The following is a 21,352-nucleotide window of genomic DNA, read 5'->3' on the forward strand; positions in this document are numbered from 1 at the left end:
TCATTATCTTCAAGATGATGGGTGGGAATTGTCCATTTAGATACAATGTTAATTTAAGGATAATTATTTCCTCCTTCTTTGGCCACTTCCTGATCAGCAACTCCAAATGTGCACAGAAAAAAAATTAAATCAAAAGTTAAGATTCCTGTGTTTCTAGAGATGTGACAGTGTAAATGAGTGAAGTAGCCCCATGAGGCTAAGGTGACGATGGTGGCAGCTAAAAGGATAGACTTACCCAGTTCCAGCAGATTGTTGCCATGAAGGTAGGAAAACAAGATTTAGATTTCGTTTTCAAGAAAAAAATAGAGATCCAAAATTTTATGTGAAATCTCCCTTTTTGAGAAATAATTGTACCTTTTGTGCAGTATTGTACATACCAAGTAAAACCCAGAGCACCATATTGTTGTCTTTACCATAAAAGTTGAACTTTCTGGAGTAATCTACCCTATCCTTCCAGGTCAGTCTATCTTACCCACTCTGCACTCCCCCTTCCTGAGATCTCACTACTCTCGTGGCTTCAGTTACCAGCCACGTCCCAGACTTCTCATCTGAGCTTCTGAGTAGGCAGAAATATCTATAACTGTCTGCATCTGGCTGGTATCCCAAACTCACCATGTCTAAAATTGAAGTCATTATCTAATCTCTCAAATAAATCCATTCTTCCCCCCATATTTCTTACATTAGTACACTACATGACACATGCCTTGTTTGGTAGGTACCTAACTACCCTTACTTTTCCATATCCCATCAATTCCAAGTTGTGCCAATTTTTACACATATCCTGTTATCCACATCTTTCTAATCTCACTGCTATACTGTAGTGCAAGTTGTTACCATCTTTTGCATAGAGTATATTGGAGACATTTTTACTGAGGTTAGGATCTATAGCCATCATACAAATGGGAAGATGTATGTCAAATCTCAGGTACAGGGGTGTCTGGGTGGCTCAGTTGGTTAAGCCATTGCTTTCGGCTCAGGTCATGATCTCTGATCTCCGGGTCCTGGGATGGAGCCCCTGTTGGGCTCCCTGCTCAGCAGGGAGTCTGCTCTCTCTCTCTCCCTCTGCCCCTCCCCCTGCTCGTTCTCTCTCTCTCTCCCTCAAATAAATAAATAAATAAATAAAATCTTAAAACAAAACCCTCAGGCACATTCAGCCAGTGAGATACTCAGACTATGGAAAGACCAAATGTAGGAAATGCCATTCCTTAGTTCCTCCTCATCTGGAGCATCCTCTCTCCTCATTACGTGATTCTCGCAAGCTATTTAAATTGTTCTCTCTTGTTCTTTCTATTTTCTCTTTGTCTAGCAGATATAATTGCATTTCCAGAAGTTAAATGTTCATATGATGCACATCCAAATCCTGCAAACACATCTTTAGTCTTGGCTGTTGCAAATAATAACACAAGGAACACAGGAATGCGGATGTCTTTTTGAGTTAGTACTTTCATTTCTTTCAGCTAAATATCCAAAAGTAGAATTGCTGGATCACATTGTAGTACTATTTTTAATCTAATTTAATTTTTGGAGAACCTCCGTACTGGTTTCCATAGTGGCTACACCAGTTTGCATTCCCACCAACAAGGTGCCAGGGTTCCCTTTTCCTTCAGACCTTCAGGGTTGCCTCTTACTCATCCTTTGTGTCTCAATTCAAATATCATTTTCTCAGAATGATCTTCCCAGCACTCCCCAGCTAAGGGCCTCATCCCACCGACTGGCACCATCACTCCGCAGCTTTTCTTCTTTAGAGACAGCAGCACCTGAAATAATGTTGTTCATTTGTTTCCATGATGAATGTCTACCTATCCACATGAAGGCAAGCACATGTGTACTGTTTATTAAAATACCTTCCATTTCCAGAGTAGCAGCACATAGTAGGCATCCTGTAAAGACATTAACTGACCCTTTCTGGGTATGCAGGTGCAGGCTGATCAAGCCTTCAATATCCTAAAGATTTACAAGAAGATTACACACTGTCAAAGCAAATGTGTGGTTTTCTAAATGTATCTAGTGACCTCTGCTGGAACTACCAAGGAACCCAAATACAGGTCTTCATTTTTCCCTAATTGTCCTCTCACCTCATTTTCGCTGAATGATGAAATGTTAGTGTGAGTGTGAAATTAGGGATCAGGACTTTGGAGAGTCCTTCTCCCATCTTGGAGAAACTTCACTTGCCTTTCTGTCTGAATGATTATTCATTTTCTATTCCCAGCTCATCAATTTGTGTTTTTAGCACAAATCTTAGAGGAGAATATTCGGGAATATGGAAAACAAAGAACTTTTTCTGATTCCTCTCCAAATCTTATTGCAGAAATTACTGCCTTTCTCTTTTTGTCTTTCTATCGCTCGCTCGCTCTCTGTCTCTCTCTCTCTCACACACACACACAACACAAACACACACACACACAGGAAAGAAGAAGATTCACCCACATAACATGGATAGATGAAGATATATTCCATGGACATATTTCATATGGTTCCATTTATTTCACTCTCCTTGACTGAAGGAGCAATTTTGAAAATAGCATTCACTATTGAAAAGAACTGGTAAAGGTGTCCTCATGTTAGGAATTATAGGATCAAAAGAGTTACATAAGTCTACTTTGAAGGGTCATTAGGAGATGATGTGTCCTTAAGAATGCTGGTACTTGAGGCAAAAACCTCAAAGGAGAATTGAGGACCAGGAATTTCAAAAAGTCAGAGTAATGAGAGTGGGAGTGAGTGAAACAATCCTCAGGTGATCTGATTAAACTTTTGAAAACAGTTTTTTACTTTTTAATTATCATTGATCAGAGAAAATTACATTCTTTGTATGTTATATCCAAAGACACACTGGGATTTATACTTTTTCATAAGTATAAAATTTTTAAGAAAAGTAATTAAGAGGAGGGGAGCCAAGATCTATGCCTAACATTAAAATTTAGATTATAAATGTAGACTATAATAACTAAGAATAATTATTTTAATGTTCTAGAAACAGGAATCAAAAGCATACTTAGGAAATCTAAAAGGATTTAAAGCATAGAAACGGTCCCAGTGAATTCTTCATGTAATCTAAAGTGGTCTGCAAACTTAATAAGGGGAATTGCTAATCTTGGATCACTTTGGAAGTGATGAAATAAGCACTGATGACTGTAGGAGTCTAGGAGTTTGGTCAAAAGGACAAGGGCTAAAGGTCTGGATTTGTGTCATGCTCAGCCTATGAGGATTCCACCATCCGAAGGGGTGCTTGCCTAAGCCCTGAACCCGAAGATTTTATGTGTGATTGAGGTGGTCAGGTCAATACTGATTGGAGATACTGTCCTCACCGGACTTGCCCAGAAAGACTGCAAAGAGGAGCCAAAAATTCCTCCTTAAACTGAGAGTTCTCTGGGAAGCACTTGAGATTTCATTTGACTGGTTTATACCTATGAGAAGCTCCCCAAGCCGGAGATCTTCCACCCTGAACCTGGGCAGCTGTCAGCACAGTGCTCCTGGGATCACAGTTTATTGAAAAAAGGATTCAAAAAGTTTCAGACGACTGGAAAAAGAATGCTCCGAGGCCGATCTCTATCTGTGACATCCCTGAGTGGGCTTCCTCAGTGGGAAGTTGAAGAACTTCCTGTGGAGGATTTGCTGCTTTTTGAAGTCGCTTGGGAAGTAACCAATAAAGGTTTGTACTACCCTGGAAGGTGGCTATTTGCCAGACTGCTGAATAATGTGGATTAGGATTTCAGAAGTGACTCTAGTGCGAATGAATTGACAGGGAGTAAGGAAAGTATTCAAGCTGAATAGAAGTTTCAGTTACATTCCACCTTGTCTATTTCAACAGGCAATGATAACTTAGATGTGGCTGTGTGTTGGAGGGAGAGAATGTTGAAAATATTAGTCGTTGCCAGGGAATGTGCATTTAAGCTAAAATTTGAAATGCAGGTTATGACGACACAGGAATAAAAAGCTATTATTTCCTTTTTTGGTTTTACGATTTCTCTCAACAACTTTATTTTAAGGAGAACCATATGCAATCGGGACCAATGACAAACTTTAAGCTGTGCACTGTTAAAGATTATATGAAATACTTAATAATATTGCTAATAATTCGCAACGAGGTTGGAATTACAGTTTTAACTTAGTAGCTGCACAGAAGGCATTATGTCAAGCTCCTATTAAGAAGAATGAGAGTATTTCAAACTTAGAGGAATTATATTTGGCATCTGTTCTGATTTTCACCTTATGCTAAGTGTTCAGAGTTCTCATGTGTATATATTCACAAAATTAATTAAATCTTTTTTATAAAATTCATAAAATCTTGAAATCAAAAGTGAAAATCAATCTTACTTATATAGAAATGCAGGAAGGAATGTGAGAGAACAAAGCAGTCTTCCTCTCTGTAGTTTAGTGAGGTGGAAGCAAAGAGAGCAGAAATCTTATTATGGAGAAGTGTTTTATGAAGAGCTGTTTCTAATGTGCTTTTTTCTAGGGTGTTTAAAAATGCCCAAAGTTCCCAGGAATAGAGTCATCTCTATTATTCATAGATCCCAGACTATGACTTGAAAGAAGGTTTTTCTCTACAGATGTAGCTTGTTGGTGGAAAAACTGGGGGGATTCTTTAGCACTGGGAGTCAGTTCAGAGGAGTGTGTGAGTTCCAGTACCTGAACAGAGTCCTTCTTCCTTCTTTCCTCCTTTTCTGTCCATTTAGCAAACATTAATGGAGCATTGTGTCCATGCTAGGAACACACTGCGAACATGTTATCCCATGGAGCTTACATCCTGGTGCTGTGCGGGCTGATCTCAGGGCCTAGAATGGGGACTGGTGCTCAGAAAATGCTCAATGGATTTTTTTCCTTTGGAATGAAGGAATGAATACATTTTGTTTTCAGCCCTCACTGCCTTTGAAACCTATTTTCTTTCATTTCCCATACAAGGGGAAGGAAATTTTTTGTGTGTGGAGAAGGGAACCACAATGTGACTTACCCAGCTGACATCATCTCCAACATGTCTTTATTTTAATACTTATTACAGTCGGATATTTTAGAAATTTTCATATAAATGGACAATAACTGTGTTCATCCCTGACAATAAAACAACACTATATATATAGTTTTTTTTTTAATTTACTTTGAATTTTTACTTCCCTACAGTTCATGGCAGTGATAGGAGGCATCTTAGAATCCAACTCCTCTATTTCCAAGATGAAATGGATGCCTAAGGCATTACATGATCAAGCAAATGGAAGGGTTGGGACTAGCATTTAGGTCTTCTTCAAGGTCACTTCTCTTTTTCACTACCGTACAAGAATTAAAAATTAAAATCATTTCATAAGGAAATGTCCTTTAGATGAAAGAACACAGGACTTGTTCTAAATTTCTAACACTTTGTAAAAACATTCTTTAAACCAGCTGAATATCAAGTTTTTTCATGAATGAAATTAATGTACTATGATCCAGCTATCTTATGATGTTTTGGGGCAAGCAAGGAAATCTATTCATACCTAGGAAAACAAAAGATTTCTTACAGGAAAAAAAAAATCCCTTTCTGCCAGAATTTTGCCAGTGAAAAATAGATTTGTGTAAAATATAACAAATGAGAAAGTCACAGTTAAATTACTGGATATTAATCCTCAGACTTCAAAATAACACTTCCTACTTGTTCATATTACCCTTGACATTTATTGCTTTTATTCATTTATCCATTTATTATTGCTCTTCATTTATTATTCAATAAAGATTCATCACGTGTTGGGCACCTGGGTGGCTCAGTTGGTTAAGCGACTGCCTTCAGCTCAGGTCATGATCCCAGGGTCCTGGGATCGAGTCCCGCATCGGGCTCCCTGCTCTGCGGGGAGCCTGCTTCTCCCTCTCCCATTCCCCCTGCTTGTGTTCCCTCTCTCGCTGTGTCTCTCTCTGTCAAATAAATAAATAAAAAATCTTAAAAAAAAAAAAAGATTCATCAAGTGTTTATTAGGTGTCGGGCACTGGGAAATGAAGAAGATTGAACTTAATATGGAATTGATTCCCAGTCTTCCAAAATTTACAAACGTGCAGGTAGACATTGAACAAGCAATTATAGTCAAATGTGATGACAATAAGAAGAAGAGAACAAGGGGCTCTAAGACTATACGTTGAGAACCCATAAGAGACACTTAACCATAGGAAACAAACTGAGGGTTGCTGGAGGGGTGGTGGGTGGGGGCATGGGGTAACTGGGTGATGGGCATTAAGGAGGGCACGGGATGTGATGAGCACTGGGTATTATATGCAACTGATGAATCACTAAACTCTACCTCTGAAACTAATAATACACTATATGTTGATTAACTGAATTAAAAAAAAAAAAAGATTATATGTTGGGGGTGGGGGATGAGAGGTTTCTACCTAAATCTGGGTTAGGGAAAAACACCTCTGTAAGGAAGAGACAGTTGAGCTGACACCTGAAGGATGAATAGCCACTGGGTAGGGATGAAGGAGCAGGGATAAGGAGGGGACAGTGGTCTTTGTGAGGGAGTGCTATGTGCCAAGAGGCAGAGGTGAGAGAGTGTACTCTGTTCAAAGATCTAAGGGAAGCTTAGAGAGGGGAAAAGAGTGGAGGCTTGAGAGCAGATGGAAGGGACCAGCAGGGGGAAGTTTATGAAGTTTATGGTTAGTGATGGGAAGTTCTAAGTAGTGGGAAGTGCTAAGCGGTCAGGTATGTTTTTGAAAACCACTATTACTAGTTGGGCGAGGGGATAGCAGGAAAGTAACAGACAAGTTAGAGACTGTGGCATGGCCTAGGATGGAAAGTTTTGCCCAAATGTTAGAAACAAAAAGGTTCACTTTCTCCTTTGTTTGGGCCTCACTACAATCATTCCTTCTTCACAGACATGCCCAAATCATGGTAGACTATGGACCAATTATTATGTTGAGGATATCTGAAATTATTAAAAAACTTTAATGAAAATTGTCACAAGTAATGATTGCTAATTTAATACATGTGAACAATTCTGAAATGTAGTCACTGAATGAATGCTTTTTAAAAATTTACTAAAAACAGGGGCACCTAGGTGGCTCAGTTGGTTAGGCATCCAACTCTTGATTTCAGCTCAGGTCATGATCTCAGGGTGGTGAGATCTAGCCCCACACTGAGCTGAATGCTGGGCCTGGAGTGTGCTTGGGGTTCTCTCTCTCCTTCTCCCTCTGCCCCTCCCCTCACCACGTACGCTCTCGCGTGCTCTCGCTCTCTCTCTAAAAAACAAAATTACTAAAACCAATTCATTTTAGGGGCGCCTGGGTGGCTCAGTCGTTAAGCCTCTGCCTTCAGCTCAGGTCATGATCCCAAGGTCCTGGGATCGAGCCCCACATCGGGCTCCCTGCTCCGCGGGAAGCCTGCTTCTCCCTCTCCCTCTCCCACTGCTTGTGCTCTCTCTCTCTTTCTCTGTCAAATAAATAAATAAAATCTTTAAAAAAAATTTGCAAAAAAACCCAAAAAACAATCCATTTTAGCTCGAAGCCAGCATGTAATATAATACATATAATACTTCTACTTTCTTCTCCAACTGGACACCATAGCTCTGGGTCACACGGTGTGAACGGCATATGGAAAAATGCCGAAAACTACAGTCAGAATGGTGTGGTAAAAACGGATTATAACTGCGAGTCTGCTATTCTGAGGCAGAGGTTCTGAAGGTGGGACCTTGACAAAAGTGGGCTTCAAGGAGTTTGTAAAACTTTAAAATTGTATCTGAAAATGGTATGTGTAAGTCCTCTTTTGGAGAAGAGGACTGAATGCTTTCATCAGATTTCCAAAAGCCTCCATGACTGATGTGAGAACTGCTGCTCTCAAGTTCCCTAAACCCTGGGTTCCTTTTCGTTAACCAGAAGTGCCAAGAGCCAAAATAAAAAAAGCTATTTACGCTAAGTATTGTTTCCCAGATGGCTTTTCTTTAGGGCAGAATAGAAAGGATTCCACCTTCTCCAAGACCTAAAGATATTGATCTTTCTGTGATATTGCTCATCTTCTTCCTCTGTCCCTCCCCACCCACCACTTTAAAAAAATTCATCAGTATGGGGGCGCCTGGGTGGCTCAGTCAGTTAAGTCTGCCTTTGGCTCAGGTCATGATCCCAGGGTCCTGGGATCGAGCCCCACTTCGGGCTCCCTGCTCAGCGGGAAGCCTGCTTCTCTCTCTCCCACTTCCCCTGCTTGTGTTCCTGCTCCCCCTATCTCTCTCTCTGTCAAATAAATAAATAAAATCTTCAAAAGAAAAATCCATCAATATGTTGTTCCAGACAGTTACTTATAGTCTTGCTGTCCACAGCCTGTGGACACTTGAGTCAGACTTCCTGGATTGGAATCCCAACTCCATCATTACCTGTGTGATGCTGGATCGGTCGCATAGCCTCTCTGTGCCTTAGTTTCCCTATTTAAAAATAAAGACAATAATAACACCTACCTATAATGGTGTTGTGAAAACTAAAAGTAATACCAGCTGTAAATCACTTAGAACAGGGCCTAGCACTTAGTAAATGCTCTGTAGGTGTTAGCTTATTATTATTTCTTCATAAAATGTATTCATCAAATGAGGAAGTTGGATCATTTGTTTTCATACTGCCTTTCGCTTTGAGCAATTCCATGATTCTATTTTTAAATGCAAAAGCAGAGAGGGAAAAAAGATATGGATCAGGATTACAGTAAGTAGGGGTGAGGTTCCTTTGCCTGGCGTGGATACGCGGTGGCCATGTCAATGGCACCCCGAGCCCCACCACATGAAACACAACCCATGCAAAAATCACGTTTGGCACACACATAGCTTCATGATGAGCCTTAGTCTCCTCACTTCCTTTTCATCCAGATTACCATGTCTGAGCCCCTCCTGTCTAGAACATTTGGAGTTACCATTGTGGTACAATCAGTGTGGGGGTGGCTATAGGCTTGCTTTAAGCATATCATCTCCCACTGCCCAAGACTACAGACCCTTTATTTTGAGCCACAGACCCAGCAAAGCTCTGGACACATAAACATTTGTTGACCATGGTCATCAGTAACATTTCTTCTTTCCTATCAGGTTTGCTGCCTCAAAGAATGATGTCTAACTGTAGAATAACTACCCCCGTTCTGCAGCTAGAGACTTGAGACTTGAGGGCCAGATTAGTAGCTCTGCACACTGAAGTCATATAACTTCCCAATTCTGTAACTTTTAAGCATTTTTAAAAGTAGTGAAGACAAGATCGGGCACGTTCAAGGTGGTATGGCCGTAGACAATTCTCCCAGTTTATATAAAATACAGTTGATCCTTGAACAATACAATTTTGAAGTGCATGAGTCCACTTATATACAGATTTTTTTCAATAAATACAGTACTATAAATGTATTTTCTCTGCCTTATGATTTTTTTTAATAACATTTTCTTTTCCTAGCTTGTTTTATTGTAAGAAGACAGTATAAAATACATATAGCATACAAATATGTGTTAATTGTTTATGTTATCAGTAAGGTTTCAGGTCAACAGGCTATTAGTAGTGAAGTTTTTGGGGACTCAAAAGTTATAGTTAGGGGGCGCCAAGTGGCTCAGTCAGTTAAGCGTCTGCCTTCCGCTCAAGTCACGATCCCAGGGTCCTGGGATCGAGCCCACGTCAGGCTCCCTGCTCGGCAGAAGCCTGCTTCTCCCTCTCCTCTCCACTTGTGCTCTCTCTTGCTGTCTCTGTCATTATCTGTCTCTCTCTCTCAAATAAATAAAATCTTTAAAAAAAGTTATAGTTAGATTTTTGACTGCATGGGGGGTTGGCACCTCTAACCACCACATTGTTCAAGGGTCAACTATATATCTTTATTATATATAATATATATAGCATAATAATATGCAATATATATGTGTGTGTGTGTGTGTGTGTGTATATATATATATATATATATATATATATATATAGTCTTATTTTGGCTGGTGTCCACATTCCATACTGCTTTGGAATCCCGATTTTAGCAATATCAGCTGTGTTTCTAGATGAAAACTTGGGATTTTAGCTATCTCCATGGCATATGCCATGGGATGTCATCTTTTCTTTCTTATGAAAGGCCTGATACTTTGCCCTCACATGAAAGATAGCTCCCATGTTGTTTCAGGAAAATATAGATCAATAAACTACAAAGTACATGTTTGAAAGTGAAGGGTAAGTCCAAATTCAATAACCTACACTGGTAAAAATTCATTAAAAAATATGTGTTGGGGAACCTCAGGCTTATACTCCAAATTTGAAAATAGGAGTGACCCTATTTCTATGCCATCACACTCACCTATAATTAGCAGGCCAGGAGAGGAGTTTGGGGTAAATGTGGTATCTAGACAAAGTAAAAGCTGAGGGAAGGTAGTTGGCATACAAATAAGGGGAGGACAAAGAGAAGCTAAAATGGAGCTTGAGCATATGAAATAGTGGTAAGATGACCTCCCCACGGAAAGACTGTACATGAAGAAGTGTAAGGGGAAATGATTCATTTACCATTAGGTCTCAACCAATATAGGATTGACAATTTTTTTTTTTGAACTTTACGTTTTTATTCCTGAAATAGCATATCCATAGTATTTATGAACACTCTAAGGCTACTTGGTGACTACTTCTATCAAGGTTGAAGGCCTCAAATGGGAAAAAGAAGCAGCAAATTAACTAACAATTTTTAATTTTGCATTTCAATGCCCACATCTAATCATTCTTTTTTTTTTTTTTTTGAGTAAAGAATTTCTCTTCTCCTTTTTGCCCTTTAGCAAATAAAAACGTGTTTGCATTTGCCCTAGTGTATTTGAACTTGAAACACATAGTCTAACAAACAAGGATGTCCTAAGATCTCTGGGCAAGCTACATAGTTGCAATAAAAGAGAGCTTTAAGAATAGAAATGTGGATTAAGAAGTCCTAAAATAAATAAGTCACGGAAATGGAAAGTACAGCATAGGGAATATAGTCAGTAATATTATAATAATGTTGTATGGTGACTACACTTACAGTGAGAGCACTGAGTAATGTATGGAATTGTTGAATTCATCCTTATGTTGTACGCCTGAAAGTAATATAACATTTTATGTCAACTATACTTCATAATATAATAATAAAAATATGTAATATAATAATAAAAAATTTAAGCTCCACTAAAAAAAAGAAGAATAGAAATGTGAATAAGGCAAAAATAAATGTGTGCCATCAGAACCCGATAGCATAGCTCCTTGATAAGATGAAGGTGAAGGAAATAAGTCTACAGAAGAAATTATTTGAAAATTTTGCCTTTTTATGGATAGTGAATGTGAATAAAGCTTATATATATTTAAATATGTTGCTAAGATGTGACTCATATATTTTAAAGAAAAAAATTTTAGTTGTTCTTGCAATTTTTTTCTCTAAATTTGTTTTTCTCAACAAATAGTTTTGACGGTTCATAACATTTTCTGGAATTAGGAGAAATATTTAGGCATACTTGATGCTGGCATCAATTTACATAGCTTCAGATTCATTATTGATTGGGTAAGTGAATCACGTCTGTCCTGGTCCTTTCTGGAAGTCTCTGCATGCAGGATTTACAGATCGTCTTCATATCCCATGCCATTCTCATCACCTACCATCTGAGTTGTGATTGAACATCCTTATTGTTCTTTGTTCAAGTGACAGTGTTAAGTTTCTTTAAATTTTCTATAGTCACAAAGTCTTTTCTTAGAGATGAAGTTCTTAAAGACAGTAAGTTTATGTAGGCTCATGTGAAAATTGTTTGCATGTAATAATTACATGTTGGTAGTTACATTAGCTCTACCCTTTTATGAATTAATGAATCCTGTTGGTACTTATATAACAGTACCAACATTTGCATTTGGTGTCTCATCTCTTAAAACGCAGTTTACCAAAAAGTATATTTTGAGTGGTTCAGGCTTAAAGAAAAATTTGCAGATGGCAAATATTACCTTTTGGCCATAGATGGTGACTCTTGATAAAATTTATCATTTAAAGTCTAAATTACTGAAACAATTTAAGAGATTCAATTGCTATCGAACCCTATATCCTGATGAATTGAAATAACTTTTGCAAAACTGAAGTAAAAATAGGCCTTTTTAAAAAATATATACAAGTAATAAAATCACTAGAAAATAGAGCTGAAGATTGGTGCCAGGATCTGTGTTGGCTCTGGGATTTCACACAGCATTTCTTGAGTTGTTTCCTCACCTATAGCTCATGGACAGAGTATTACTCAAGAAATTGATTCAAACAGGGGCGCCTGGGTGGCTCAATTGGTTAAGCGACTGCCTTCGGCTCAGGTCATGATCCTGGAGTCCCGGGATCGAGTCCCGCATCGGGCTCCCTGCTCGGCAGGGAGTCTGCTGCTCCCTCTGACCCGCCTCCCTCTCATGCTCTCTGTCTCTCATTCTCTCTGTCTCAAATAAATAAAAAAAAAAAAAAGAAATTGATTCAAACTGCTTTCATATTCTCACACAAGATGATTGCTTAGAGCCAGCACAAGATATCCTGCCTAAGTTTACTGAAGCTCTTCTTCCCCTTGGTCCTCCCTATTCCTCCTGCCTAGTTGCTGCATCTCAAACCTTTCCTTTTGAATGCCTATTACTCTCCCCTTGCATGCAGTGCTCTCAACTTAGGGCCTTGGCTCTAACTCTACTCTTTGCCTAAAAAGTTCTTCTCTATAATAGCTGCTGGCCTAATTTCTTCACCCTTTTATGTACTTACTCAAATACTACCTTTTCAATGAGCCCTGGGCTTTTTTTTTTTTTTTTTTTAGGATTTTATTTGAGAGAGAGACAGAGGTAGTGAGAGAGAGCACAAGCAGGGAGGAGAGGGAGAAACAAGCTCCCTGCTGAGCTGGGAGCCTGATGTGGGGCTCGATCCTAGGACCTCGGGATCATGACCTGAGCCGAAGGCAGACACTTAACCGACTGAGCCACCCAGGTGCTCCCAGCCCTAGTCTTTGAACTGCTGCTACAACCTGCCCTTTGCCCCCAAGCTAAGTAATATTTTATCCCCGCTGAACAGATGAGCTAATTGAGCCTTAGACAGGTTGAGTTAACTAGTTCAGTTTAAGTTGTTCCTAATTTTTCACCATTATAATGCTTCCATAAATATCCTAATACACATATCTTTTGGCACTCTTATTTCCCCAAACAATTTCCTAGATGTAGACACGCTGATCCAAAAATGTGCATATATTCCAAGAGTGTACATATTTTTTGGCTCTGTATTTTAATAGTCATGACAGCAATGCCAGAGGGGAAAATGAAAGAGCACACGAAAATCTGTATGTGAGTCATTGGGCTTGACTTTAGGGTTGGGCCAAGCATCCCCCTTCAAAATCTATCACCTCTTTTCTCTTGTCAAAACGTACCTTGTTGGGTACCTTGCAAGGTAAGTGGCTCTTAAACTTGAAAGATTCACTCATAATTTCCACAGTGGCTGTTACTTGGACATACCCTAGCCCCCATCTTGGAGCAGTGTAGGAGAAGGGGTAAAAAGTAACTACAGTTGCTGAGGGTGTGTGTCCTGACAATGGCTGTTGGAACCAACATTGACACTTCGGTGTAGACAGAGCTTTAGGCCAAGTTCTGCTTTATTCCGATCATCTCTTCAGATTTCCTTGAAATGTTTGTATTTCTTGGCTGCCACCAACCTGCTGCTCTATGAAATGCACCCAGAAAAGGCTTTAAAATATGCATGAATTGAACCAAATAGTAATTATTTGTTAGTGTCCTTTAAAAATTTTCTTTTAGAAAATTAAATAAACCCTTGTGCTTGATAAATCCTAAATGCTAATTGAAAAATGAGAACGCATTTCCATGCCTTCATCACTTACAATGAAATGCTAACCTGAATGATAAATGGAACCTTTTCTTTTTAACAGTTGGTGGCATCTATACTGTGATTCAGACAAAGGCCAAAACCACAGCAGACGAATGGGGAGACAATTATTTTCTGATTGGCCCATATTTTGAGCATAATATGAAGACTCAGGTGGAACAGTGTGAACCTCTAAATGATGCTGTTAGAAGGGCAGTGGACACAATGAATAAACATGGCTGCCAGGTAAGGGACAGACTGACACTTCACTCAGCAACACTAGTAACCTATTATGGGAGAACAGACCACCATTTATATGAACTCACAGGAGACTATCTACTTAGGGAAAAGGAGCAGGTTTGTGAGAAAGATGATGAATTTGATTGTAAACAGGTCACATTTGAGGCACCTTGTGAAAACCATTGGGAAATGTCTAATAGGATAATAGGTTTGGAGCTCAGCAGAAGATAGAGGATAAAGATGTTTGGGGGAAAGTCATTTGTGTTTAAATTGTAGTTGACATTATAAGTGTTGATAACAGTGTTAAGCAGAAGTTTATAGACTAAGAGCAAATGTTTTGAGCCAAACCTTTGGGAATGTCAACATGTTAGAACATCTACATTAAACAAAACAAAACAAAACAAAACTCAGAGGTTACACAAGTACAAATACAGCTAGTGATGTAGAACCAAGGGTGTGCAAATCCTAATCCTCAGAACCTGTGAATATGTTAGCTTATATAACAAAAGGATTTTGTAGATTTGGATCATGAGGTGGGGAGATTATCCTGGATTATCTAGGTGGGCCCAATGTAACCACTGGGGTCCTTATAAAAGAGAGGCAGTAGAGTTAGAATTAGAAAGAAGATGTGCCAATGGAAGCAGAGGTTGGTTTGATGAGCCTTGAAGATGGAGGAAGAGGCCACAAGCCAACGAATGCAGGTTACCTCTAGAAGCTGGGAAAGACCAGGAAACAGATTCCCCTAGAGCCTACAGATGGACTGTGACTCTGCCAACATGTTGATTTTAACCCCAAAGACCCATTTCAGATTACTGACTCCCAAACCTGAAAGATCACAAATTTGTGTTTTTTTAAGCCACTAGGTTTGTGGCTTAATCTGTTGCCATCACAATAGCAATAGGTCAAAACAAGGGAGGGGAGAGTTTCTAGTATGAAGGAGGGATTAAGTCAATGAAAGAATTTAACCAAGGTCAGTTGGGTTTACCAATATTCAGGCCATTCATGGTAATCTTGCCAAATACAGCCTCAAGGGAGAAGGGGGTTAAATCAGATTGAGGAATGAGTGAATGGTGAGGAAAAGGGTCCAGAAGTTGTGGCATAGAAGTTTCTTCTATGAAGAAAAAGGATAATTAAGTATGATTATGTGACTGACTGAATTAATGGTTGAATTGATGGACAGTTGTGTCTGAAATAGGTAGGAAAGGAAGCAAAGCCAGAAAGGAGGTGATGATGTAGGAAAAAATGGAAGGTTCCAGAAACTGGAGGTCTTGATGAGAAAGAACAGAATATATATGCTGGGAGAAACAGAGTGAGGGAAGTGGAGGTATAAATGTTGTAGTCAAGTAACAAAATGCTCAGGCTGAATATTTCAGAGAAGGAACAGTTTGGGTTTTGACAAGGATAACAATGCAGCCATGAGCTTGTGTAGCTGGAATGCCATGGACATGAAGTTCTTTGAAGTCAATGAAGTCAGAAAAATATGAGGCTAAGTGTGTAGGATAAAAACTTGGATTTTGAAGTTGCCCAGAAAAAGGTGGAAAAGTAGCCAGATGATTAATAGAACAAGGAAACGTAGTGTATTTGGATAACATAAATTTCAAAAATGTCTTTATACACAAATAATAAGTTTCAGTGTGATTTTAAAAAATCCAAACTTCGTTCATACTCATCCCAGGAATATAGTTTCTGGGGGTGAAAAAATTAAAGGCCCTCATGGAGATGTCCATGTGAGTAGCAGGGTCTACAAGGTCTATGCAAGGCTTAAGATGCAGAAGATTTAAATGAAGGGAACTTGAGGTCCCAGAGGGCAACAGGGAAATCTACCATAGTGACTGTAGCATAGAGAACATAGGAAAGTGAAAGAGGGATGCATGTTGTACTATTGGGATGAAAGATTGAGACTTTGGAAGGGGCTTGCATTTGAAGCTCTCATGAAAGAAGAGGGAGATGAAAAGCATAATGGTCTGACTGGTCTCAAGGTTCTAAATGGATTTCTGATGTAAGATGTTTCCATGTCAGAGCCAAGAACTCACTGAAAGTCAAAACAAGCTAGCTTACATTCTCTAGTGATCTCAGCTCACTAATATATATGTCATATATTAGGCAGTCAGTAACTATTTATTGAATGAATACATAAATCAATGAAAGTCCTAAAGAGAAAACAATTGAAAAGGAAAACTCAGTCTGAAAAGGGAAGAGTACCATGATAAATACTAATTACAATGGAAGCAACCAACAGATAATGGGAGTCTTTCAGAGTTGTCCAAGGCTAGATGGGAGAGATATCACCATGCATTTCTGAGTCCTGTGGAAGAGAATGATGATCAAATGGGCTTTCAAGCTCCCCAAATTCAACCTTGGGTAGAGTCACAGTGTCAATAACTAAGCAATGTGGACATATTCAGTTTACTAGAGAGGTCTGGATACCCTATGAGAGGCTCTCAGGTTTGCCAACTTCCAAGAAGTGTTTGAAGTAATTTATGGAGTTGCATACCATGTAATTGGAGAATAAACCTAAAATAAAAGTCAAGACAAAAGAGTGATAAATTACTATAGAAAAATAGAGGCCAAAAAGGAAGTTGAAATTTGGATATACAAGTGATTATATAACTACAATTGGGAAAAAATGAGATAGCTAATACATTAAAACTTGTACAAGATAAAACAGGAATAAAAGAATTGAATTTGAAGAATGTAACAGGATTAGACTTTGAGCTGCTAGATTAAAGAGATAAAGTATCTTGAGCAATATATTTAGTTAAGACACCTGGCAGCAACCATGTTGGGAAACACATTGTGTCACCTTTTTTTTTTTTTGATAGGAGGAATGAGAGAAATCATATACATTTGTTTATAGAAACAAATTTTTCTAGTGTGAAATATTATAGGAAGTCCTGTTGCATAATTAAAATAAGTGACACTATAGACATTATATCCAACTACAAATTAAAGATACAGAGCAGTTCATCTTATGACTCTATCATAAAAACATAGACCATGATATTAAATCTGAAAACCATGAGCTCAAGTTCACAGGAGGGGAATGAGAAACAGAAGGACAGAGATTGGGGTAGCTGGGTGGCTCAGTAGGCTAAGCATCCGCCTTTGGCTCAGGTCATGATCCTGGGGTCCTGGGATCGAGTCCCGCATCGGGCTCCCTGCTCAGCCAGGGGCCTGCTTCTTCCTCTCCCTCTGCCCCCTGCTTGTGCTCTCTCTCTCTCATTCTCTCACTCTTTCTCTCAAAAAAAAAAAAAAAAAAGGATGGAGATTACATTATCTAGATACTTTACTTTTAAATGACCAAATTTAATGAAGGATAAGAACTTAGAGGTTTAGATGAAGGGATGCAAGCCCATTCCATGTTCAGGCTCAAATATCAGATGCTTTGTGTTACCACTACAGTTTCCTATATAGCTTGGATAGTCTGCTGTTGAGTTCTAAATAAAGTTTAAATATTCTAAGCACAGATACCATTTTCTCCCTTGCATTGCCTGGTATTACTGCAAAGCTCTGTGTTCTTTATATGGCAGGTGCACTTTGGAAGATGGTTGATAGAAGGAAGTCCTTACGTGGTGCTCTTTGACATAGGCTATTCTGCTTGGAACCTGGACAGGTGGAAGGGTGACCTCTGGGAAGCATGCAGTGTCGGCATACCTTACCATGACCGAGAAGCCAACGATATGCTAATATTCGGATCTTTAACTGCCTGGTTCTTAAAAGAGGTACAGTTATTGTATAGTCATGCAACAGAGGAGGAGCATAATTGTGCTCTGTGCTCAGCAATGGTCCCATGATTTTTAGATTACACTAAATGAGATGATGCCATCATGATTGTCCTAATACATTTCAAAAGAATCTGAGAAAATGTTCAGCCTTCCTCTAACTAAATCCTAGCTTTCAGAACAGGTTAACAATCATGCTTATTAATATATACCTCATGTCAGATTTAAATAGAATGATGTGTATAAAACAACCAATTATATTGCCTGATACTAGATGGTAAGATATATACAAGTAAAAAAGCAGTATACATCATGCATTATGTACCTGAATTCTAGACTTACGGCAGTAGAAATTCTAATAGCTTGAAATACTTGGTTTTGTTTATGCATGAGTACTTGGGCAACTGCAGTGGTTTTTAGATATTTTCATCATTTTTCTAAGGGCTGAAGTGATCTCGGCAGTTGCTGAGGATCTGTAGCAGTGAAATATCCCCCCCCCAAAAAACAACCCTCCAAACCCCAAAATACCCCAAGAGCATTAGACATCAATCCTTGTGAAATGAACCAAGCCTGCGCTCTCAGTTCTCAAAGGAGGATTTCTTTGCATTCCTTGCATTACCTCAAAATGATTATGCCTAACTTAAAAATCAGACGGTGAAGGAAGAGCATCCTTAGCAAAGTGGGAGGGTAGTCTAAGGACAAATCACAGAACTGTATATTGGCAGCGCATCCCCCTGACCAGCCTTACTTACTGATAAAGTCGTATTCCAATAGCCATGAAAGGCTGCCTTGAAGTGAAGGGGAAGGTGGAGGGACAGTCCCATTGCTTTGTGTTGGCGACAGAATTAGGAGAACAGGGTGAGGGTGCTGATGAGATCTGACCTAATGACAATAAGCAGTCTTGTTTTAGCATCAGTTGGTGGAACCAGTTCTTCCTCAGCAAACTGCCTCCCTGAGCCAGGGCCCTCAGGGCTGAGGCCAGCCTCTGTGTGTGTGTGTGTGTGTGTGTGTGTGTGTGTGTGTGTGTGCGCGCGCGCGCACGCGCTTTCATCCTTTCTGTTAAAGGAAACTAGAGAGGAGAGAAGCAAGAAAGTGAAAGCCCCAGTGTTCTCTAAAGTAAAGCTATTACAGAAACAGAAATTTTCTTTGATTCAAAGGGTAAATAAAGACATTGACAAAAATCCAAGACTGCTGGACAAGCCCTGTTTCTGCAGTCACCTCTTGGCTGCCACCAATCTGTGCACCTGTTAATTACCATGAGGAGCTTTTTTGAAGAACGAGTACTTTAAACTACAAAGGTCCTAGCCTAAGTCAGTGGTTCTCAAAGAGTATTTCCATGGACCACCAGCAGCAGCATCGCCTGCAAACTTGCAAGACATGCAAACTCTTGTCCCTAGCCCAGAATTAGATTACCTGGTGATGGGGACCCTGGTATCTGCGCATGACCAGACTTCCAGGTGACGCTGATGTCCTCCAAGTGCGAGAACTGCCTTCTTGGGTGAACTCTCGATTTCCCAGTCCTCTGCTCAGGCTCCTTGAATGCACGTGTTTTGCATGATCAATTCTACTCCCCCATTGAGGAAACAGGCAGAGGCAGTCATAAGGGGAGTGGAATGTAAATATTAAATTTCTGTAAGGGTGAAACAAGGTAACTTTAAGGCAAGGAAACTGAGGCCCTGCCTAGTTTTAGAACTAGACTGGGATTAGACCTGGGTCCTCAGCATGTTACTAGATTAGGATTTGCTTCCAAGCAAGTTATTCACCTCCTTCTGTCCAGTTCCATATTCTTAAAATAATGTTAAAGTGCTTTTGGCTGCAATTACAGAAGATCCAAATAAGACTGACTTAAAACATGAAGTCATGGATTGTTTATTTCAAAAGAAGCCTGTAAGTGGGTAGTCCCCATTGATTCAGCTGCTCAGTGGTATCTTCAAGGATATTATCGCTATTATTCATTCATCCATTCGATGAATATTTATGGAGTGCCTACTGTGCATTTGTTCTGAGGCCTCTCTGTAGATACAAAAGTAAATCTGATCCATTCCTGAAAGGGAGGATTATGCCATACAAATATATGGGCTTTATGAACATGCAACTAAGTCCTATAAAACAATTCTGCTTGCTAAATCTGCATGCTTCATGCTTACCTCTCTTTAGATTTTGCTAAAATTTACAGGCACGAATGATAACTTTCCTTAAGCTGTGGGCCATGATCAAGATCAAGCTTTACCAACAACTGTTCTAAATGCTTCTTTTCTGATGTAGGTGACAGATCATGCAGATGGGAAACATGTCATTGCCCAATTCCATGAATGGCAGGCGGGAACTGGACTGATCCTTTCTCGAGCTCGGAAACTTCCCATCGCTACAATATTTACCACTCACGCCACACTGCTTGGGAGGTATCTCTGCGCAGCAAACATTGATTTCTACAACCATCTCGATAAGGTAAATAGCTCTCCCTCCTTCCCCGCCTCACCACCTTTCTTTTCTAATCCTTGAAGCTGAAGGATGAGAAGTATTGATCTTTACATTTCATCTGCCAGCCAGATGGCAGAAATGCCCTTTTAACTAATCAATATTCATGACAAAGCCTCCCCTGAGGTGACAGAGAGTTGCTGCCGTTTAACTTTGTCAGAGTGCAGTAGAGCATAGTGGTGACAGGCCGGGTGCGTGTCTGCTTTGGAGCAATAGATCCAAGATCCCAAGAGGCATAGCGGGTGTGAGAGGGTTGGAGTCCTGTGTATCCTGAAGCTGAAGAAACACTGTGAGGATGCTGGGTCCACACACCGCCCTGAGCGGCAGCTACAGACCAAACCGTCTAGGCATACAACTTGCCCTATGCGGCTCCCTCTCTCCTTCAAGTGAACAAATGGTCAGATTTCTCCTGTAACTCCATGAGGTGTAGGTGGAGTCAGTGTGGGGGTCGAGTAAGACAGCTATTTAAAACAGGGATGTGGGTCTTTGGGGGCCAAACATTTGGGTTTCCTTATCTTAGAAGACTGCCCAACTCTATGACCAAAGACATTCAGTTTTGACTTTTTCTTTTATTTGTTGACAGTTAAATCAGATTAATAAAAATATATCGTTTATATCATCATGTCAGTAATACCAACAAAGCATTTGAGTACCAGAAAGTCAGGGTTTTACAGATTTGGTATCTATACTGCCAATCAAATCAACCTAGCATCTTAGGGTTCCATTTACTGTCAGGAAAATTAGGAAGTTGGAAAGTTGGTTTCTAAAGACTTTCCCAGTTTAAAAAAGTTCTAGGATTCTAGAAACAGAATATGTGTGTGTGTGTGTGTGTGTGTGAGAGAGAGAGAGAGAGAGAGAGAGAGAGAGAGTTTGTAATACATGAACATTTAGATAATGATAGTGGAAAGCTGTCCTACAATTCTGAAGACCCTCTTCAGTGCAGGAAATTTCTTTCTGACAAATTTTAACATTTGCAAAGCAGTGTGTGGTCCTAAAGAGAGCTTTCCTGTAAAAAGGTCAGCCTAACCTAAAGGTCAAACTGTAAACATAAGATGTACCTTTAAAATAAAGTCACCGAGGAATTCAGAAATCAGATCAAGGAAATTTCCTAACGGTATATGATAATGGTAGACTAATAAGGGCAAACTAG

The 21,352-nt window shown here is 39.6% G+C and overlaps 1 protein-coding gene across 2 annotated transcripts in view; it reads left to right on the forward strand.

The window, feature by feature from the left end:
* Positions 1–3,213: 3,213 nt before the first annotated feature.
* The window catches only part of GYS2 (glycogen synthase 2), a 59,747-nt gene continuing 41,608 nt past the window's right edge, over positions 3,214–21,352 (forward strand). Inside the window, exons 1-4 of one of the 2 annotated variants that reach the window (XM_021690633.1) lie at positions 3,214–3,649; positions 13,827–14,008; positions 17,533–17,724; positions 19,990–20,172. In XM_021690633.1, coding sequence (XP_021546308.1) covers positions 3,529–3,649; positions 13,827–14,008; positions 17,533–17,724; positions 19,990–20,172 — 678 coding nt within the window. In that variant the 5' untranslated portion in view covers positions 3,214–3,528. The remainder of the gene's footprint in view (positions 3,650–13,826; positions 14,009–17,532; positions 17,725–19,989; positions 20,173–21,352) is intronic. The other variant, XM_021690634.1, reaches the window with a different exon arrangement.

The sequence above is a fragment of the Neomonachus schauinslandi genome, chromosome 5, assembly GCF_002201575.2.
Source record: "Neomonachus schauinslandi chromosome 5, ASM220157v2, whole genome shotgun sequence".
NCBI classification, from domain to species: Eukaryota; Metazoa; Chordata; class Mammalia; order Carnivora; family Phocidae; genus Neomonachus; species Neomonachus schauinslandi.